Source organism: Spermophilus citellus (genome assembly GCF_964194105.1).
Source record: "Spermophilus citellus genome assembly, chromosome: 6".
NCBI lineage: Eukaryota > Metazoa > Chordata > Mammalia > Rodentia > Sciuridae > Spermophilus > Spermophilus citellus.
Genome location: NC_138187.1, coordinates 8770678 through 8790608, shown reverse-complemented (window position 1 = coordinate 8790608; position 19931 = coordinate 8770678). Strand labels below are relative to the sequence as shown.

The 19931-nt window shown below is 53.5% G+C and overlaps 1 protein-coding gene across 3 annotated transcripts; it reads right to left on the bottom strand.

Annotated features, from left to right (window-relative positions):
- Positions 1 to 137: 137 nt before the first annotated feature.
- On the bottom strand, positions 138 to 9680 carry PGAP6 (post-GPI attachment to proteins 6). 3 transcript variants are annotated; one of them, XM_081297804.1, is made up of 13 exons: positions 9411 to 9680; positions 6328 to 6505; positions 6026 to 6233; positions 5733 to 5860; positions 5324 to 5592; positions 4915 to 5234; positions 4415 to 4505; positions 4199 to 4322; positions 3773 to 3909; positions 3107 to 3390; positions 2883 to 3029; positions 1790 to 1906; positions 138 to 1490 (listed from the first exon to the last, which is right to left on the bottom strand). In XM_081297804.1, exons 1-13 carry the CDS (start codon positions 9532 to 9534, stop codon positions 1194 to 1196), a joined length of 2424 nt encoding a protein of 807 aa, XP_081153930.1. In that variant the 5' UTR covers positions 9535 to 9680; the 3' UTR covers positions 138 to 1193. The 3 variants fall into 3 exon arrangements, with proteins under 3 accessions (XP_081153930.1, XP_081153931.1, XP_081153932.1); XM_081297805.1 differs by having other exon boundaries at positions 6032 to 6233; XM_081297806.1 differs by having other exon boundaries at positions 3107 to 3285; positions 9411 to 9679.
- Positions 9681 to 19931: the final 10251 nt, after the last annotated feature.

Genomic DNA, 19931 nt, shown 5'->3' with positions numbered 1-19931 from the left:
GGCATCGTCGACAAAGTGCGGCCCAGAAAGGGCCCGCGAAGGGCGGTACGGGCAGGGCGGGGCTTGCTATCCTGGGCCTCGCCTCCTCCCGCCCAAGGAAGCAGAATGGGGGGAAAAAAAGTAGTGACTCAATTGGCTTGAAAAATCACTGTATAATATTGAATTCACCAATCACATAAAAATATGTCTGTATGCCTTGGAATATTTTACCCCCTGAAACACCATATATGCATGTTTCCCCTCTTAGAGGTTGGGAATGCTTTGGTGGCTGTGCGCAAGGTGCCTGGGGCTGGTGGAACTCCAGAAGACCTGGCTCTGCACAGGCCCAGAGAGAAAGCCCCCAGAGCTGGAAGGGCCGCCTCCTGGTCCTCGTCAGCACCAGCTTTCCAGGGGCCTTCTCTCCACTCAAAGGGAAACAGCACTTAGGTCTGGGGGCAGAGCTCTCAGGAGCAGGAAGGCTGGGCTGGGTCTCCAGAGACTCCTCCCCAAGCTTCAGTGGGCCTTGTGCAGGGGGCAGCCCAAAAGGATGCTCACCAGACAAGGCAGGGACCTTGGAGTGAGCAGTACACAAGTGCCTTGCAACAGTGTGCCTCCTGGGGCCTTCAGAGCTGCTGAGTAGCCTCCTCCCCAGGAGGCTCTCCTCAGGATGGTGGCTCCACTGCAGAGAGCAGGGGAAGGGCAGGGCTCTGCTGTATCCTTGAGGGTCAATCAGCTCTTTGGTGATCTTGTTTTCTCCCACTGCAGCTGCTGCCACTGGGGGTGGGGGTGTCCCCATACCTGAGGCAGCTGGCATTCAGGGGCAGAATGTAAGGGATGCTAGGAATGCCCAGCTGCCACCCTCAGTGGACTGGGGTCTCTTTGGCCATGTGGGTCTCACATCACAACTTTACAGGGGAACAGGGAGTCTTCTCTACACCTCTGGCCATTTCAGGCCAGCAGAGCACATGGTACCTGTGGTTTCCAGGGGCCACTGCAGAAATTGCTGAGACCTGCAGAGGACTTCAGCAGCAGAAGCAAGGGAGCTGGTTGAATTGGGGAGTGGTGATCCCTCCTTCTAGAGGAGGGAGCTAAGGTCTCAGGGCAATTTTATTTCGTTAGGAACTAATTTGGACAGGGCTGGACAGGGCTCCTCTCCCTTGGTCCTGCTCCTGACTGAAGAAGTTACAGTAGCAGGTGTCCCCAAGCTGGCTACGTCAAGTCACTGTGTATAGCTCATCCTGATTGTTCTTGCAGATCTGATAGTGGCAGGGGAATTTCTGTGAGCAGGTCCAGGGCTCAGTCTGCTCTTCCCGTGGTGGTAGCAGGAAAGCCGCGCTCCCAGCCAGCAGTATGTGCCAGATGCTGTGAGTGTAGTAATAGTTGTCACTGGTCATCATGGAGGTATAGATGGCTACGCCCATAGAGGCCATGGAGATACCAGGTAGAAGACAGAAGGCCCAGCGCTGCCATGACGTCGGGTAGCATTGGTGCCGGTGCCTGCAGCGCTGTACCTGGAGTAAACAGCCATACAAGTGTTGGCATAGACTGGCTGCTCCCAAGAGTCCAGCACCAGTGGTCGTGGGGCTGCCCAGATCTGGGCAGCAAAACCATGAGAATGGGTTGCTGAGAGGGATCAAGGGTACATGGCCACTGGTCCTCAGACCCAGGTCTTAGACACAGTCAGGCTGGGCTTCTATAGGTGCCACCAGAAGCCCTCAGCAGAGGTGGGGCATTTGGGTCCTAGACTGGATAGTAGGAACAGGACCGAGTGTGAGGCTGTCTGCTTCTAGAGCCTGCCCTGGATCCTTACCCACATGAAGGCCATGATCATAAAGGCAAAGAGGCAGGGCCCCATCATGTTCCAAATGCCTCTGCGATCCAGCTGCAGCGACATGGCGATGACCAATGTGCCCAGGAGAAACAGGACCTGGATGAGACACAGGAATGACTGCAGAGTCATGACAGTCTTGGACTGGGGCATGGCACCCAGCATGACAGGCAGACAGGTACATGGGCCATCCCGTTGCACCCCATTACCCGCCTACACCTCTGCCCACCCCACTTGGAGCTGCTGGCAGAATTTGCTCTGCTCTGCCCAGGAAGAGAGAAGTATCCTCCTCCAGCTCCTGTAGAATGGCCGCAGGTGAACACTGGCTAGGCACTGGAGGGGGAACTGACTTTGCCTGGCAGGCCCCTCCGGGGATGAGGTGATGATGCCCCTCTCTGAGGAAGGAAACAATCTGGACAGCCATATGCGGCAGCTCTGCACCCACACACTCGCCTGCCCCCTCACCTCTAGGTTTCAGGGCAGCCTCAGTCCTCCCCCAGATAGTTCCTATGGGGGACTCCCACCCCCAGTCTCTGTCAGATGCCTCTGCTCACAACCTGCAGGTTCATGGCCCAACACTCAGCCCAGCCGGACTCCCGCACTTTGGAGCTTTCTTCCCTCAACCTCTGTGCCTTGACCATAGGGTTTCCCTGGTGCCCCTGGAGGCAGTACCTAGAGCAGACCTGGCAGAAAATATAATACACGGGAACCAGAGACTCATCTCACTGGCCAGGTCCAGCTGCCATGTAAAAACTCCAAAGTGTCCTGCACATCATGGAACTCAGGAGCATAGTGGGGCTTCCTAGGGAGGCCTGACCTGGGGTGGGCTCCTCTGTGAGCAGGGCCCAGACAAGGGCTGAGGGCCTTGCATAACCCCACTCATGACCTTGTTCCTGGTGTCCTCTGACGGCCAGAATTCTTTCTCCACAGCTGCTGCGGCTTCTTCTGAGGATAGCTGACAGTCATGTGAAAATCAAGGCTCAGGGCCATGACTATCCACTGCCTACTGCCTTGTACATGCTACATGTAAGGGCCTATGCTTCCCCAGAACCCAGCCCAGTCTCAGGTCACTCACGTGTTTCAGGACTGTCTTCAGCCTGGCCATGCAGAGGATCGTGACCCAGGTGGACACCCCAGAGCCCAGGAAGTCGCAGTACTGCAGTGTGTCATAGCTGAGGATGCACAACACCGCCTCCCCTGGCTGGTCACAGGCGTGGTAGAACTGCCAGATGGGGCAGTGAGCAGCAGCCCAGACATCCCCCCCCCCCAGGGGTCCCCAGAGGGGTGGGAGATGCCTACCGTGGAGAAGAACATGGTGTAGAAGTAGACAGAGGCCTCCACTAAGAAGGCACGCTGCACAGACAACATGATGGGGACCAGGAACATGAGGTTGCTCAGGGTGAGCAGCAGTGCGGCCACCTTCTGCTGGGCCACTGTCTGGGCCGTGCTGTTGTCAGTGCAGCTCCACCCACGCCAGCCTGGGGGCCATGCAGTGTTCAGGGGCCTGAGGCAGGCACCTGGGGCCAAGGCTCCAAGTGGGAAGCCTTCTGAATTCCAGATCCCTACCATCACCCAGGTGCAGACTGCACAGGTGTGGGTAAGAATGGGCAGGTGGGGACAGGTGTGAGCAGGTGTGAACAAGTGGGGGTAGGTATGGACAGGTAGAAACAGACAGGGACAGGGAAAACAAGTGTGGGCAAGTATGTATAGACATGGGCAGGTATAAGTAGGCCAGGGGTAGGGGAGCCAAGGTCAGCAGATAGGACTACCCCTGGAGACACCTCACTGTTTTTGCCTAGGCGGTGGATCATAGCAGGCATGAGAATGGGGAGAAACCATTTGGCCCTGCTTTGCCTGCATGGGTCCTCTCTGCAGTCCTGGTGAGGCTTCCACAGGGGATGTACAGGGCTGGGATACCAGTGTCAGCAAAGATTGTCCCTAGGTGTGGAGGTCCCAAGCCCTCACCTGCCTTGCAGCTGCAACCTGCATACAGGTAGCTATATCTTCGCAGCAAGAGGCACTGGCCATAAGGTCCGCAGTCATTCAAACATGGCACCAGGTACAGTACGGTCTCTACATGGACCATGGCCTGTTCACAGACCCTGAAAGGAGGGGACATGAAGAGGTTGACCGCAGCCCTTTACAGCCAACTTAGCACCACTGCTCCCAACAGGCTCATGGACAAATGAACCCAGAATTGAGCTCCAGGTTCCAACAGCCTGGACTGATGCTCCTTCCCCCTGCCAGGGCTGCCATGGAAGGGATGGCCAGGCAGAAAGGGGGATCCACCCTGACACATGGAGACAGTAATTCCTCACTTCTGTAGGGAGCCAGGTTTCTCCCACACTCCTCATCCTGTGACAGCCACTGGCCTCAGCTCAGTTTACATACCCAGGACTCTCAGGGCACAGGAGCTGCAGGGAGAGGTACCAGCTGCTTGTCTCTGGGTAGGGGATGATGAGGTTGGCCACAGGAGAGGAGGCACGCAGAGATAAGGGGTAACCCTGAAAGAAGGCTGCATGGAGTGGGAAGGCCCATCAGAGGGGATGGAGGGGTCGGCCAGTCACCCTGCCAGTCACTCTGCCAGGTGCTGCCTGCCCATTGTACCTGTGGTGCAGTTGAGTGAAGTGTTGAAGCTGAGGAAGGCTGAGGCAGCATTCACACAGGCCACCACCAAGGTGTCCCCTGAGACCTCAGTCTGGAAGGGGAAGCAGCACAGGGTTAGTCCCCTGGAGATGTGGCATGGTGTCCACTCCTAGCACAGTCTCTCTTTCCGTTCAGGAGATGGAACCCAGAGCGTCAAGGGAGGCTGGCAAGTGCTTGAGTGCCTTTCTTGAGGCTCCTGCTGGATCAGGGCTCACCCCAAGCCTTCCCTCCTGGACCTGCCTCCAGCTGTCTCTGATCCTAGTGACTCCATAGCCCCTTCCTCAAGCTCATCTCTGGGATCTGCTGACAGGGCCAGGCTGCCTCATGCCTGTTGGTGTCACTTTCACCCAAGAGGGTGCCAAAGTCAGTGCACAAAGGCCTAGGTAGGTTATCCAGTACCCTGAGCCAAGTCTGGGCATTAGCCACTTGCAGACAGGCCCAGCAGGCTATCAGGACAGTACCTTGTTGACCCTCAGGGTGATGGTGAGGGAACCCCCACTGTCCATGCCGGTGTCGAGGCGGAGCCGCAAGAGGGAGGGAGCGTCAGAACGCACCAGCACCGAGATCCCGTCCATGGGCTGAAAGCGCACAGACACTGTGTCTATGTCCTCCCTCATGACCGGGAAGCTCAGGAGGCAGAAGGCGCCACCGCCCACCCCACTGCTCCTGCCCAGGCCCTGATGGGCAGGGCCTGGGGACAGCTGGCCCACGGAGGTATCATGGCTCTGGTTTGGGCTGTTTCGCAGAAGGCGCTGGAAGGTCATGCTCCATGGCCTGCAGGCTGCCAAGAGTACCAGGCTCAGCTGGAGGAAAGCCTGGGGGTAAGGATGGGGAAGAGACACTCCCACCCAGCCCTCCCTGGCAGCCCACCTGTGAGGGCAGCTTGGGCTATGAAGGCCACTGACACCTGGGGCCCCGCCAGGCTCTCAGCTGTTACTTGTAGCCACCGGCCCCAGGGTGGTGACGGCAGCAACAGACGACAGGACAGTGTGGGGTCTGTGCAGGTCAGCACCTTCTGGAAGTTGCTGGGAAGGGTGGCCCCGCCCACCGTGAGACGCACAGGGCAGCCCAGGCTCCCACTGGACACACAGCCCTGCAGCTCCAGCAGAAGCTCCTGGGTATACTCGGGGACGAAGATCCTGCACAAGGTGGTGTCCTCCCTCAGGCTCTGCGCTTCCTCCAACCCACTCAGCTGGGGCATCCAGCCTACTTCCCAGCAGGACCCCAAGGCCCAGGACCCAAAGGCTGGGCCCTGCAGACCGCCCCAGGCCCCACTCACTTGAGGTAGTTGGGGTGGGAGAGGAGAGTCTGCGGAAGGGGCACATCAGGCTCCAGGATGGAGACCTCCATCGCCCGCATGACCAGCATGTCAGGCTGAAAGACGTAGGCACAGGTGGGAGCAAAGCCCTAGGGAGAGAAGAAGCTTAGGGTGTCAGATAATGCAGGGTATATGGCGAGCAGCAGGTCTTGGGGCACAGGGCTGAACCCAGAGCAAGGGCTGCTCCAAAGAGGGGGATGAAAGACCATCCAAACACTCAGGGGCTCCCCACCCCTACAGGTGAGTCCCCTCACCTGTACCTCGATCTTCTGGGAGGAGGGGGGCAGATGGGCGGCCACAAACCAGTCCCCAGGGGCTGGGTGGGAGACATTCACAGAGGTGTTGTCCAGCAGCATGGAGCTCAGCAGTGCCCTGACTTGGAAGGAGGGCTGCTGGATGGTATTGTTGGGGAAGCTGGTGCCCAGCGGGTTGACAACGGGAGGGGCCCCATGGCGGAAGTGCCTAGAGGTAGGAGGATAGGGCAGGGGTCAGGGGTCAAGTGAGGGACCTTGGTCAGATGCGGATGCTGTGGGCAGGTGGGAGGCTGGGTACCTACACGGTGATCTCCACATCGGTGCAGGGCGTGCCGCTGCTCCAGGACACGTGCAACAGCCAGCGCAGCAGCACAGTGTCTGGGGGCACACGGAAATGGAAGAGCCGGATGCTGCCGTACCAGCTGTAGGAGGACAGCTTCTGTGGGGCCTGGGAGAAGTGCTCTGACACCAGCCCGACCACTGCAGGAAAAGGCACAGTCAGCCAGTTCAAGGGCCCTCTTGCCTCCAGCAAAAAAAAATGAGGCAGGGCTTAGGTGCTGCACTCAGAGGCCCCCAAAAGGAAAGGACTCTGGAAACTAAGTCCTGGAGCTGTGCTACAGCCCCAGTCTTGCCAACTTCAACTTCAACCAAGGTCCTCACTGCCCTCTGGCCCCTGGAGGTTGTCCCTGGTTTCTGGAGTTCTCCCTCAGGCAGCCATTCCTCCACCTACCTCCCCTGATGGCCAAAGGGACTTCTCATCCTGCAGAAGCTCCCAATAGCCAGCCCTGGCCCCCAGTTCCCTGCTTCCTAATCCTTCTCTTGCTTTCCAGTGTGCCCCATCACTCAAACTGCATGACAGTCTGGCAGAGGTGGAGGCTGAAGGACACAGGAGGTGGTCAGGCAGGAGTCCCCACCCCTCCTGATGACTGCCCTGGGCACTGACCAGAGGACACACTCCTTGCTCCATGGCACAGATGCACAGGTGAAGAGTCTCAACTCCAGTGGCTGCCTGCCTCTCTAGCCTGCAGAGATCCCGACCCACAAAAAGCCCCTGATGGGGGAACCCCAGGTCGGAAGCCTGGCCAGGCATGGGGATCAAGGGACAGCTGGCCTCTGTGCTCCAAGTAGGTGAGAACTTTAACTGCCCTTGGGGCACACATCCAAAGGTGGCTATGAAGACTGAAAGCAAGGGCCCATGGACTTGGTCATCCACTTCTGGAGCCCTGTGTGGCCACGGGTGCCCCTTCCCCTCACTAGGACCCCTTCCCCTCCAGGGTCAGATGCGGAATGGACAGCGGAATGGACAGTGTTCCTTCTGCCAAGGTTAATAAGCGGTGAAGTGCTTCAGGAAGAAACAGCAGCATCTGGTCTCACTCTCTGGGCTGAGCACTCCTACTCAGGAAGCCTCCCTCTGCCTCACTGAGAGAATGGCTGGCACAGGCCTCCCCCAGGGATGGGGAGGGAGCCAGGTGAGCAGCTGGTTCCCCTGCCAGCCTCGTGACTTCTCCATAGAGGCACCTGGAGAAACGACAGCAGCCTGCTGGCAAAGTCACAGGAGCACCAGAGGAGCCTGGCATGGGGGCTGGGTAGGAGTAGGCTCTGCCCACAACTCATCACAGGCTTTTCAGGTGTCTACTAGTCACCAGGTCCCACTTTCCAGGCTGTGGTTACAGAGCTAGGAGCTGCTGTAGGCTCTCAGGTGATATGACAATGTAAATAGAAACTAAAGTTCTGGGAACTGAGGCAGGGCATACTCCTGGCCTCAGGTTTGCAGGATCTTGAAGAAACGGTCATCCAGTCAGGCATCCCATCTCTGAGGGGCCAGGAAGGGAGAACACCCTGCAGGTGCAGCTCCCTGACTGTCCATGGGAAAAACCCTTACTGGCCCCCTACAATGCCAGTCTGAGGATTCCTGGTACCTAGGTGGTAGCTGTGATATTTCAACAGATAAACAAGAGATAAGAGACCAGTTCCAGGTTGCCCTAAGACTTGATCCCATGTCCCCAGGGCTACACAGCCCCTCCAAAGCTCCTGGAGGCTCTGCAACCCAATTTCCCTGCCCAGATGCCCACTCTAGTATCTTGGTGACATATATGGTAGTCAGCAAGATAAGCTGAGCCCCATGTGATATCAGGAAGGGTGAGGAGCACCAGCCATAGGCACCATTCCCTGTCCCACACACTCCATAGATAAAGGGTTGGGTGGGGAAAGGGGAAAGGAAGTCCCTGAGCCAGCCCTGAGACCCTTGTCTCACTTCTTCCACACCAGCTAGGGACCTGGCCATGCTCAGAGCCCAGAAGTCACTAGCAGCCTGCCTTTTAGCTGACCTGATAGGGTCTAATCCAGGTCACCAGGCCTCTACCCTATCCTGCCCAGCCTAGGTGCTCCCTGCACCACCTGCCAGTGACACCCTCACCAGGGTCTCATCCAGGGGATGGAAAAAGAGGAGAAAGTGGAGTAATCAAATCCAGGGTAGCATTTAATCAGGAGCATTGTCCTCAGGAAAAACTGTCTTTTAAGCTGCACCAACCTCAAAAACCAGAAGGCATGGCCCTCAAAAAACAGAAGCTTAGAGGAGCAGTATTTCAGAGAAAGAGGGAGAGGCTGAGCACAGGGAAGTGGAGGAGCCAGCCCCTGGAGCACTAGATGAACCCCAGAAGCCAGAATTACAGTCTAGAGGTAAGGGTGTGTAGGGACTGAAGTGTAGACAGCCTGGCTGTCCCAGTGCTAAGCAGAACCCAGAGGGGTGGCACACCCTGGTCTAATCACCTCACTGGATCTCAGTCAAGGATGGGAAACCTCAGGGAAGCAAGCAGGTTCCTCGCTAAGAGGAGGCGCCCTTCCTCCAGATCTGCCCTTGCAAGCGGCTGCCTCAGATCAACTGAGTACAGCCTCCAGGAAGCAAGACGAGCAAGTTCAAAGTGTTTGCACTGGGGGTGGGGAGGCACCACGAAAGGGGTGCATATGGGACCCCTACTCCGGGGTCTGAGCAACTTTCTTCCACCTCTGCCCTGCGAGAGGAGATGGGGCCCTTAGAACCCCAACCCCACCATTCCTCCCAGCGGGTTTTCGACCCGGGCCCCTGAGCCCCTCCACCTCCGCGCTCAGGTGTGCTACCCGAACGCTCTGGGAGCAGGAGGGAGCGAAGCGCACATTCCGAAGGGCTGGCCTGGCCGAGCCCCGCCCGGGGAACGGAAGAAGGAGCACAGGCATCTTCTCCGCCCGAGCGCATCAGGAAGGGCGCCACCGGGTGGTGACGTAGGCCTAGCGCTGGCGCCAGGTGAGCGCACAGGTGCCCCCAGTGAGTCACAATCGGGCCCCGCCCCCAGGCCCTCCCCCCACCCGCCGCGACCCCTGATGGCTCCGCTGTCCTGCGCTCGCTCACCGCTCTTCCTGTGTTCGCCGGCGGTGGCCGGCGGGGACCGAGTTAGCAGCAGCAGCAGCAGCAGAAGAGGCGGCCCAGCCACCGCCGCTGCCCGCGCCGCGCCCCCGGTCCCGGCCCGGCCCATAGCTCCGCGCTTGGCCGGCGCTACCCGGCCCGCGTCCCGCGCCGCCCGCCCCCGCCGCCGCTCGGGCAGCCGCCGCCGCCTCTGCGGCCGCCGCCGCAGTCCGGAGTCCGGGCTCCCATTGCCCCGCGGGTTGGGTCGCCGGCGCCCGGGGCACTTCCGCCTGCGAGGCCCCGCCCCGCCAGGAGCCGGGGCCGAGGCCCGGAGTGGGGAGGGCAGGAAGGGTGGCGCGGACCCGGAGGGGCGCGGGGGACGCCGGAGACGACAGCGTGGGGCCGCGACCCCGCGTGCAGCGTCAGGGGAGACCTGTGGCCCTGGGTGGAGGGACACGTAGGACGCGTGGGGGAAAGGGACAGAGTGGACGCATGAGGGCCGGAGGGCCAAGTGGAACGCAGACGGACGGGGAACAGAGGGGTCACGCGGGACGCACAGAGGGATACGGGGCAGAGGGGTCACTCGGAACTAAGGGGCACGCTGAGCACTTCTCGAACGCGCAGGAGGTACAAGGTGGCAGGGGCTTCTGGGCCCCAGAGCCCTGGGCGCGTGAGGATTGGTGCGCCTTTCATAGCTGAGTCCTCTAGCGTGGCCTCAGGCCCATCATACCACGAAACCGCTATCAGGATGGGTAAAACCCATTCATGGAAAGTCGCTTCTTGCACTTTTGGGAATTTATTAACTGGATAAAGGTGGAGATTCACATAGGTGGGTGGGACTAGCTCCTCACCTGCTGGCAGATTCCATGCAGATTAAGGATTAGTATACAAAAACCCTAGGGGAAAACCCAGAAGGTGTGAGAGGCAAGACTGGGGAAACCAAAGAGGTGAAAAGCTTTCTGCAGAGCAAAACTGCAGGAGCAAAGTGTGTGTGTGTGTGTGTGTGTGCGCGCGCGCGTGCTGTGTGTGTTTGTGGGAGGTGCTCCAATTAAATAAGCCGGCAGAGGTGATCCTAAGAATAATAAGTGAAGATCTCCTGCAGACCATTAACACAAAAGCTCTTTGAAAATGGTCAAAATGCTACACAAGGTCAGGCAAACCAACAGGAATGGTGCCCCCTCCCTTGCTGGAAACCGACACAGATACTCAGATGACTATTCCTACGGAACAAATCACAGACCAACAAGCTTGATCACACAGGAAAGGTGGATTGTGTAAGGCTGGGAGATTAGGTTGCCTCGGGGACCCAAAATTAGCAGGAGCAGACAGCCTGGATTGGTAATTCACCGCTGAAGTCTACCTGTTGCTGTCCTCAGAAGTAGGAGGCTGTTCTTGTCCACCACTATTCTGTATAGATACACCTAGAGGATGATCAGTAGTAATATATGGATATATGGAATTGGAACCATGAAGTATCTATATCATGAAGCAAATACTGTAAAGTACTTGCTTTGTTGTTTGGGAATGTGCTACCAAGTACAGCACCATTAGCTGGAAAAGGGCAGAAAAAGAAAAACTAAAACAAAACAAAAAAAATGGGCAGAACAGGGTGTTCAGAAAGCTACCATTTTTTGAAGAAAAGGGGGGGAAAATACATCTCACTCTCGGTGTCAAAGGCTGTCTTGGGAAGGAAAGATCAGCAGATTACACTGGTTGATCCTGGGGGAGGGGAACCATGTGCCTGGAACCATGGTGAGGAGGCCCTATACATATTTGAATCTTTGGAATGTTGTACTGGTATTGGGGAAAGAGAGTTGACCTTGCAAGTCCAAGGCCAGAGAAGGGCAGATGGAGAGTGTTGGCTAGAAGGAAGGAGACCCTGAGATCCTATATTTTTCCCCCCTGGAATGTGGGCTGGGCCCTCTTTACCCCTGACTGCTGGAGGCTCCCAGGCAGTTGTCAGTTTAAAGGGATAGAGGTCAGATTCTGAATTTTGCTGAGCTGTGATTTTAGTGCACCACACTGTAGCCACTGAAGCGACCCAGAATTGTGCCTGGACAGCAATTATGGTCAGCAGAGGATGCCCCATTTGCTGCCCCAGGCTGGGCTCAGAGTCCCCCTCAGTCCTCCCCACTCCAACAACCTTCCGGAGTGTGCTTCTGTGTCTAAGTTTCCAGTGCCTCAGGTCCCCAGATGGGTGGGAATGAGGTTGCAGAACTCCTCTCCAGGGCTAAGTGATAGCTGAACAATGGAAGGAGTTCTGCCACAGGAAGCAAGGCTTCACTGCACTAGCAGTTAAGGAACCATAAATTAAAAGAAGTCACCTGGCTAGGAAAAAAAAAGTAGGGGGGAGCACTTATTGCCCTACCAGGGAATGGGCACCTCACCCTTTGTGGGCAGGAATGTGAACCAACCTTTAAAAGATAATGTGGCAACATTAACATGAAATAGAAAAATAGGACCTGGGGACAGATACACAAAAGTGTTTGCTGCAGAACTGTTTGCATTTGCAAAAACCTGGGAGCTCCTAGAGGGTTGAGTGAATAATTCATAGATATGTTCTGAATATTGATGCATCTTTTAGACAAGTCTGTGGGTCTTCTGAAAGATGGCCTATGAAGCAGGAAGATCCAGTTGTTGGTTAACATGGATATATCCGTATTTCCAGGCAAACCAGATTACCCTTCCCCTCCCTAGCTCAGACTCCAGTGAGCACTGGCCCCAGAGTAGACTGCTTGTGGGGAGAAGGTTGCAGAAGGGGTACAGGAGATCCCACAATTGGTGTGCTTTTCAGCCAACCACAAAGGTGTGCTCTGTGTACAACTTTCAAAAGTTTAACAAATGGAGGGTTGGGGCTGTAGCTCAGTGGTGGAGTGCTTGCCTCATATGTGTGGGGCACTGGGTCCAATCTTCAGCACTACATAAAACAAATAAAAATAAACGTATTGTGTTCATCTATTTCTATTAAAAAAAATTTAACAAATGGAAACCAACCAACCAAACTATAGTTCAGTTAGGTCAAATAACCAGAGTTAAGGGGCAGTACTTAATTTCTAAGGGTGTTTCTTAGCTTCTGGCCCTGTTCTGGAGAGCAAGCAAGTATGAGAAGTTCTCTCCTGATTGCCTACCCTTCCCTTGACCTAGCAGATACTCAGCCTCATCTTCTATTTCCCTTCTAGCTGAAGGCAGGTGCTTGTCCTGCACATATTGCAGGAAAGCCTGAGGCCCTCAGACACCCTCGGCTGCTCTCTCCCATCCTACACCCAAAGTCAAACCCTCCTTCATACTATTTTCACCCAGCCCTTTTTATTTTATTTATTTTTATTTTTATTTTTTTGAGAGAGAGAGAGAGAGAATTTTTAATATTTATTTTTTAGTTCTCGGTGGACACAACATCTTTGTTGGTATGTGGTGCTGAGGATCGAACCCGGGCCGCACGCATGCCAGGCGGGCGCGCTACCACTTGAGCCACATCTCCAGCCCCTTTTTATTTTATTTTGAGACAAGGTTTTGTTAAATTGCAGAGGCTGGCCTCAAATTTGCAGTCCTTTTACCTTAGCCTCCTGAGTCCCTGGGATTGTGGGCATGTGCCACTATGCCCAGCATACTATCTTGTTTCTTGTTGCTATGTGGTGTGTCTTGAGTCAAGAAGTGTGAGTCTTCTTCCTTTGTTATTTTTCAGGCTTTTACTGGCTATTCTGGGTTTCTTGCAAGTCCACTGAATTTTAGGATCTACTTGGCAGTTTCTACAAAGAAGTCTGATGGTATTCTGAAAGGGATTGATTTGAATCTACTAGTCAGTTTGAAGAATATTGCCATTTGAACAATATTGAGTCTTCCAACCATGAACATGGAGTGTTCTTTCATTTATTTAGAATTTTATTTCTTTCAACAATGATTTATGGTTTTATGTTTTCAGAGTATAAGAAGTCAAAAAAAGATATCAGAAAATAACTTTGAGATGGATGAAAATGAAGACAAAACATATCAAAACTTAGGGAATTGAGCTGAAACAGTGCTTAGAGTAAAATGTATGGCTGCAAACACCTGTACTAAGAAGTACATTCTCAAATCAGCAACTAGTCTCCTACCCTAAGCTCCTGGAAAAAGAAGGCCACTTCTGTAAAATATTGTACAGAGAGTTAAGCCAGAGCAACTAGACAAGGATGAAATAAAAGACACCCAGAAAGAAGAAGTAAAGCTACCTCTGTTTTCCTTCCTTCTGTAAGATCAGGTGAGGCAGGCAGGGACCAAAGGAGGCAGATTTAAAAAGTCTGCCAAAGGAGGCTTTATTTGAGATATCACTCCCTGGCGGAACTGGATGAGACGGACAGAGTGGACTGGAGAAGGGTCTGAGGAGAAACCGCCTGGGAGCTTGACCAGACTGGGATTTTATGGGGTTCATGGCGGGAAGGAAAGGGCTTGGGACAGGAAAGGGGATTTTTAGGGTCCCTTGTCCCGCTGGAGTTGGTCAGGGGAACTGGCTGAACTCCAGGATTGGCCAGGGGTTCTGCTGATTGACAGGTGTTAGTCAGGAGATCCTGATGATTGACAGGTGTTTCCGCCAGCACCTGGCTGCTTTGTTCTAAGTCACTGCCACCGACCTGACACCTTCCCTCCCTCCCTCCCGCCTTCCTTCCCTTCCCTTCCCTTCCCTTCCCTTCCCTTCCCTTCCCTTCCCTTCCCTTTCCTTTCCTTTCCTGTACTGGGGATTGAACCCCGGAGCGCTCTACCAGAGTACATCCGGAGTGATTTTTGTTTTTTATTTTGAGGCACGGTTTCACTAAGTTGCTTAAGGTCTTGCTGAGGCTGACCTTGGACTTGGAATCCTCCTGTCTCAGCCTCCCGAGTGGCTGAGAGTATAGACATGTGCCACTGTGTCCAATTCCTGTGTTCTTTCTTTTCTTTCTTTCTTTTTTTGGGGGGGAGAGGGAGGGGGCACCAGGGATTGAACTCAGGGGCACTCGCCCACTGAGCCACATCCCCATCCCCTATTTTGTATTTTATTTAGAGACAGGTCTCACTGAGTTGCTTAGTGCTTCCCCGTTGTTGCTGAGGTTGGCTTTGAAATCGTGATCCTCCTGCCTCAGCTTCAAGAGGTGCTGGGATCACAGGCAGCACCCTGCCTCCTCTGTATTTTTTTTTAATATTCATTTTTTAGTTGGACACAATATCTTTATTTTTATGTGGTGCTGAGGATCGAACCCAGGGCCTCACGCCTCGCATGTGCTAGGCAAGCGCTCTACCACTGAGCCACAATCCCAGTCCCTCCTCTGTTCTTATACTATGTCCAAAGTCTCATGGAAGTCTCTAAAAAACTGTTAAAACTATTAAATGAGGCTGGGAATGAGGCTCCATGGTAGAGCACATGCCTGGCATGTATGAGGCCCTGGGAATTGCCACTCTAAAAAAAACAACAAAATAATAAATGAGTTCAGCAAGGGTGCAAGATTCAAAATAAATATATAAAAGTCAAATGTATTTTATATACTCACACTCAATAGCTGAAGACCAATTCTGCTGAGGGCCATTGCCAAGTAGGAATGACGCATCGAAATTTCTTTGCCAGCGTACCCCATGTTAAATGGACTTGCCTTGGAATTTCGCTGTTGACATTGCATGTGTGTTTGAGAAAGGTGACCCTGCTCAAGGACCAGGGTGGATCCAGGATTAGGGTGTATCCTGCAGGTTTGAGGAAGTATCCCGCTCCTTGGGTTTAAGGCATTCCCAGTTTAAGACAAATTTAGGGTGTTCCAGGTTTAAGACTATGGGTTTTAGGGAAGTTCGAGGTTGAAGATTATTGCTGCTGGGAATAGGGCATTCCTGCTGCCTGAGTTCCCGTTGAGTTCTCGTGAGATTCAAAAAGTATTTGGAGAAAAGCCTCGTGGAGTAGGTGAATTGGGCGGCAGCAGAACTGGGATTTCCCCAGAACGTGTGTAGAGGCCGGTGTGAGTTCGGGAATAAAGAATTGCTGTTTGAATCTACAAGGTGTGAGTGGCTCGTGATCTTGTGCCCAGCCAAGACTGTGGCACAATTCTATTCAAAGTAGTAGCAAAAGAATTTATACTGTTCAAAAGCTTCTTAAGATCTAGCTGATCTAACATTTCAAATGAAGTATTTTTTATTTTTTTAATTAATTTTTTAGTTTTAGGTGGACATAATATCTTTATTTTACATTTATATGGTGCTAAGGATCGAACCCAGTGCCGCGTGCATGCTAGGTGAGTACTCTACCACTAAGCTATAACCCCAGCCCCATATTTTTGATTTTCACTAATAGGTATTGAACCCAGGAGTATCGCATCTCCATGGAGCTTCATCCCTGCCTCCCTGCCCCCTTTCTTTTAAGACAGGACCTCACTAAATTGCCTAGGTGGGCCTGGAACTTGAGACCCTCCTGCCTCGGCCTCCAGAATGACTGAGATTTCAGGCATGTGCCACCATGCCTGTCTTGCTGATATCTACTAATGATATCTCATTATTTTATCTGTGGTTTCTGTTTGTGTTTGCAATTATGACCATAGTTTGTCCCATATATTCGCTTTGAAATGATTCAGCATTCCCATCAGAGGCCTGCTGAGAATAAATGCCGGATCTTCTCCATTCAAAATCAGGGATCAAGCAGAGGCTGAGAAGCCCTGGTCTCCCCTTGTTCCTAATCCAGGTCCACTCTCTAGAGTCCTCCTCAGAACAGAGATGTGATTTCCAGGATAGCCTCGGGTCCTGCAAGGCTGCCGCTCCAAAGAAACTGACCCCAGAATTTAGTGCCGGTGTCGTGTTGGGCAAAATGGGGTGAATTAGGACTCATGTGGGACCTTCCATGAAAAATAGCCTGGGTACTTGCACTGCAGACGTAGCTCAGTGGCAGAGCGCTTGCCTAGCATGTGTGAACCTCAGGGTTTGCTCCCCAGAACTGCAGGACAAACGTATCACATGAAAGACCCCAACCACTCGAAATACAAAAGTGAGGGAGCACATCAGGTCGTCCAGAGATGGGTTTATTCAGTGCAGGTTACAGTAGAGGTGGAAGCATCAGCAGCAGCAGCAGCAGCAGCAGCATGGTTTAGGGACTTACATAGCCCCTGAGGGAAATGTGCAGGGTTACAATTGCCCGGTGATGGTAAGTGCCTGTTGTTAGTTTCCTATTGGGCTCCTGGGCAGGTGACCGGTCTTTTGGGGGGCTCTTTTGGTGGACTTTTCCTTCTAATCAGGAAGAAGAAGCCGGAAGCCTAGAGCCCTAGGGGCGGCTGCCATTGTGGGGTGGTGGCTTGGCCCTGTCCTCACTCTGTGCCCAACATTCCTCCCTTTTTGATTTATTAAAATGTAAGGGACACCGAGTCCTCTGGCTAATTCCTGCTGAGTCAGGAGCATTGTGGGGTAGGAGGAGGAGTGTTGGGGGCAGAGGGCTGGATAGGGAAGTTAATAAGTCAGTGAGTAATATCAGCCAAATCAGTAGACGCCTGCCAAAGCCAGTGATTTCGGGATGTGGGGGAAGTCTATGAAGGTGCCTTGTAACCATAGTTCTTCAAGGGCCTGCTCCCAGTTGGACACGATGAGGAGGTCAGGGAACAGCCATGCATCTTCCTGAATTGCCTCCACGAAGGACCGGAAGCATCCCTGGCTGGGGGTCCCAAAGTCATTCCTCTCCTCCATAGATCACACAGGCCACAATTACAGGGGCTACAAAGAGAAGGGTATAGATAATTACTTTGTAAGATTTGTGGAGGATAGACTGAGAATCATGAGAGACATCGACAATCCTGTTACAAGCAGTAAGATCAAGAGGCCTTAGCCGCTGATGAATCCCTGGTGGCACAGCAGAGACCTTGGACTGGTGGTGTCGTTTGAAGTGAAGAGCCCTCGGGGCAGCGAGAAGTTGGTGGGGTACATGAGAAGTTATAGCGTTGAGAGGTCCCCTCGGGATGGGTCAGCCTCTCTTGGGAGTGGTTGATAATGCCTAAGAAGGAGCTGGTTGATAATTTGGTTAGAGTGGGCTGGGGATGTGGCTCAAGCGGTAGCACACTCGCCTGGCATGCGTGCGGCCCGGGTTGGATCCTCAGCACCACATACAAACAAAGATGTTGTGTCCGCAGAAGACTAAAAAATAAATATTAAAAATTCTCTCTCTCTCTCTCTCTCTCTCTCTCTCTCTTAAAAAAAAAGAAAATTTGATTAGAGATTGTTGAGATCTGAGAGCTGAGACATCTGAAGATGCAAGGAATGAGGAATGACAGATAAGATGGCAAAAATGGCAGCGAGGGGCCCCAGCAAAGATAATAGCCAAGGAAGCAGACTCTCTCATGGGCTCCATGCATTTCGGACGAAGGATTGTTCTTGCTTTTCCCTGAGGTCTTTAGCTTGTGCATGCTGTGGTCGGTCATCCCAGCCTGGCTGACATAATCACAGCCCTCCTTGCCCAGGAACACATATGTGCCTCCCTTTCCAGCTGTTATAAGGTCTAAGGCCCGTCTATTTTGGAGGACGATCTCTGCCAGGGAGGAGAGTTGGGCCTGGAGGGAGTGGATGGCGCTGAGGGAGGCCTCTGCCGTTTGTGTGAGTTTGTCCCCAAGGTCTGCCAGCTCCTGAGAGGATTGAGTAATGACCAACGCCCCCAATGGCTACCCCTGAAGCGCTGTTGAAGCCACAAGGCTGACTCCCGCCAGGACGGCTGCTCTCCTATGGTGATGACTCTCAGGAGATGTAAGGATGTCCTCAGCCTCGGCCAAGGTGCAAAGGGTGAGGCTGGGGATAAGGATGACGGGTAACAGGCCCCAGCGTGGTCAGGGAGATGCAGGAGAACAGGTAGGATCTGCAGAGGAAAAGCGCAGGAGGAGGCAGAGTGACCTTGATGTTGAGGGTGTCGTGGGTCCCCCCTGGGGCAGAATGAGGAAGTGGTTGCCCAACAGGTGGTGATGTTAATGAACAGGGGAAGACAGGTGTAGGGTGGGAGATATGGGGCTGTTGGTGGCTGGGCAGGACCCAGTGGAGGTGGGTGGCATTAATAGCAACAGGGGCCAGTGGGGGTCACCAGAGAGGTACACAGAGAAAGCAGGAAGAGAAGCTGGAAGTAGAATCTTGTGAAGGAGCTGGAGGGAGAGTGTTAATATCCCATCCCATGAGAAGGTAGGGAGCAGTTTAAAGATTTGTGCTGTGACTTGGTGTGAATTTGGTTGGCATTGAGACGTTGTAGGCCCCTTGTGAGGAGTCAGTAATAATCTTTTTTTATGATGATTTTCCCTCTGCTGCTGTACCCGTTGGAGTTGTAGAAGCCTACAGCTGCTATCCTGTATTGCCAAGAGGAGGGATCAGGAAACTGAAATGTAACATTGTGGGACCCACTGGTTGACTGTAGGCACCCGATCTGATTCCCCATTGGGATTTCCCCGTGGTGGGATGGGACCAATGATATTCACAGTTCCAGGAAGGGCAGCCTACCCAGCCCAAGGGATCCTTGCGTCGTTTCGCTGGTCCTCCTCAAAGCATAAGAACTTAGGATAGCTGGCCAAACCATGGCCACATTGATGGGCGCAAGTGGAGACTGCATTGAAGGAGAGGGTGATGGAGGGGCAGCTAGCTAATGGGCAGGAGGACTGATTGAGTAGATGGGTTTCCTGACCATGGTTGTTAAGCTTCCAAATTTGAAAAGTGTACATGCATGGCGGGGTACTGCAAGAATTGGGGGCAAGCCTGGGAAGAGGGAGGAAGAAAACGTGTAAGAGCATTGTGAGCAAGGCTAGCATGATGTCTGGGAGATGCGGAGCTTAAGAGGCCTATCAGGGTGGAGGTGAGAGGTGTAAGTGAGTTTAGGAGGTAGTGCAAGCGAGGTGTTTGAATGTTGTTCCTCCTTGGCGCGGCTGGGAGTCAGCTTCTGTCTGGAGATGTGAATCCAAGGGGACAGCGAAGCTGATCCTTCCAAGAGTCTGGCTACTGTGGGGGTAGATAGGACAACTTGTAAGGGTCTTTTCCATTTGGGGGAAAGGTCTGCGCTCTTGGAAAGGGGAGTATAATAGACCCACATGCCCGAGGTTAAAGGGAAGGTCGGGGAAATATCGGATGAATCAGGTAGCCCCTTTCAGCTAGGAAATTGAGAAGAAGTGAGATGTCATTCTGTGATTATTCCAGGGAGGGACTACAGAGGAGTAGGACATCTACATATTATAGGCAATAGGAGGTCTTCATGTTTCCAAAGTTCAGAGTGGATGAAGGAGAGAAGAGGAAAGGAAAGGTTTTCAGCCAGGTGCCAGGGGGGAAGGAGTGAGGCCAGGGGGCAGAACCGGGCATCCGTCCATAAAGAACCTCGAAAGGTGAGAGTTGTGAGAGTTTCTTTGGAAGTACTCTAAGGTGGAATAAGGCATGGGAAGTAGCTTGACCTAGTCGCGGTGAACCTCGAGGGAAAGTTGGGTTAAAATTTCTTTAACAGTGTGATTGGAAGCTATAAAGTTAACTTTTGGAGCACCTATAACAATTGCCAGATGATTGTGGATGGTAAGGGATGTGGAAGTGCCAGGGTAATCTAGGAATGCTGTG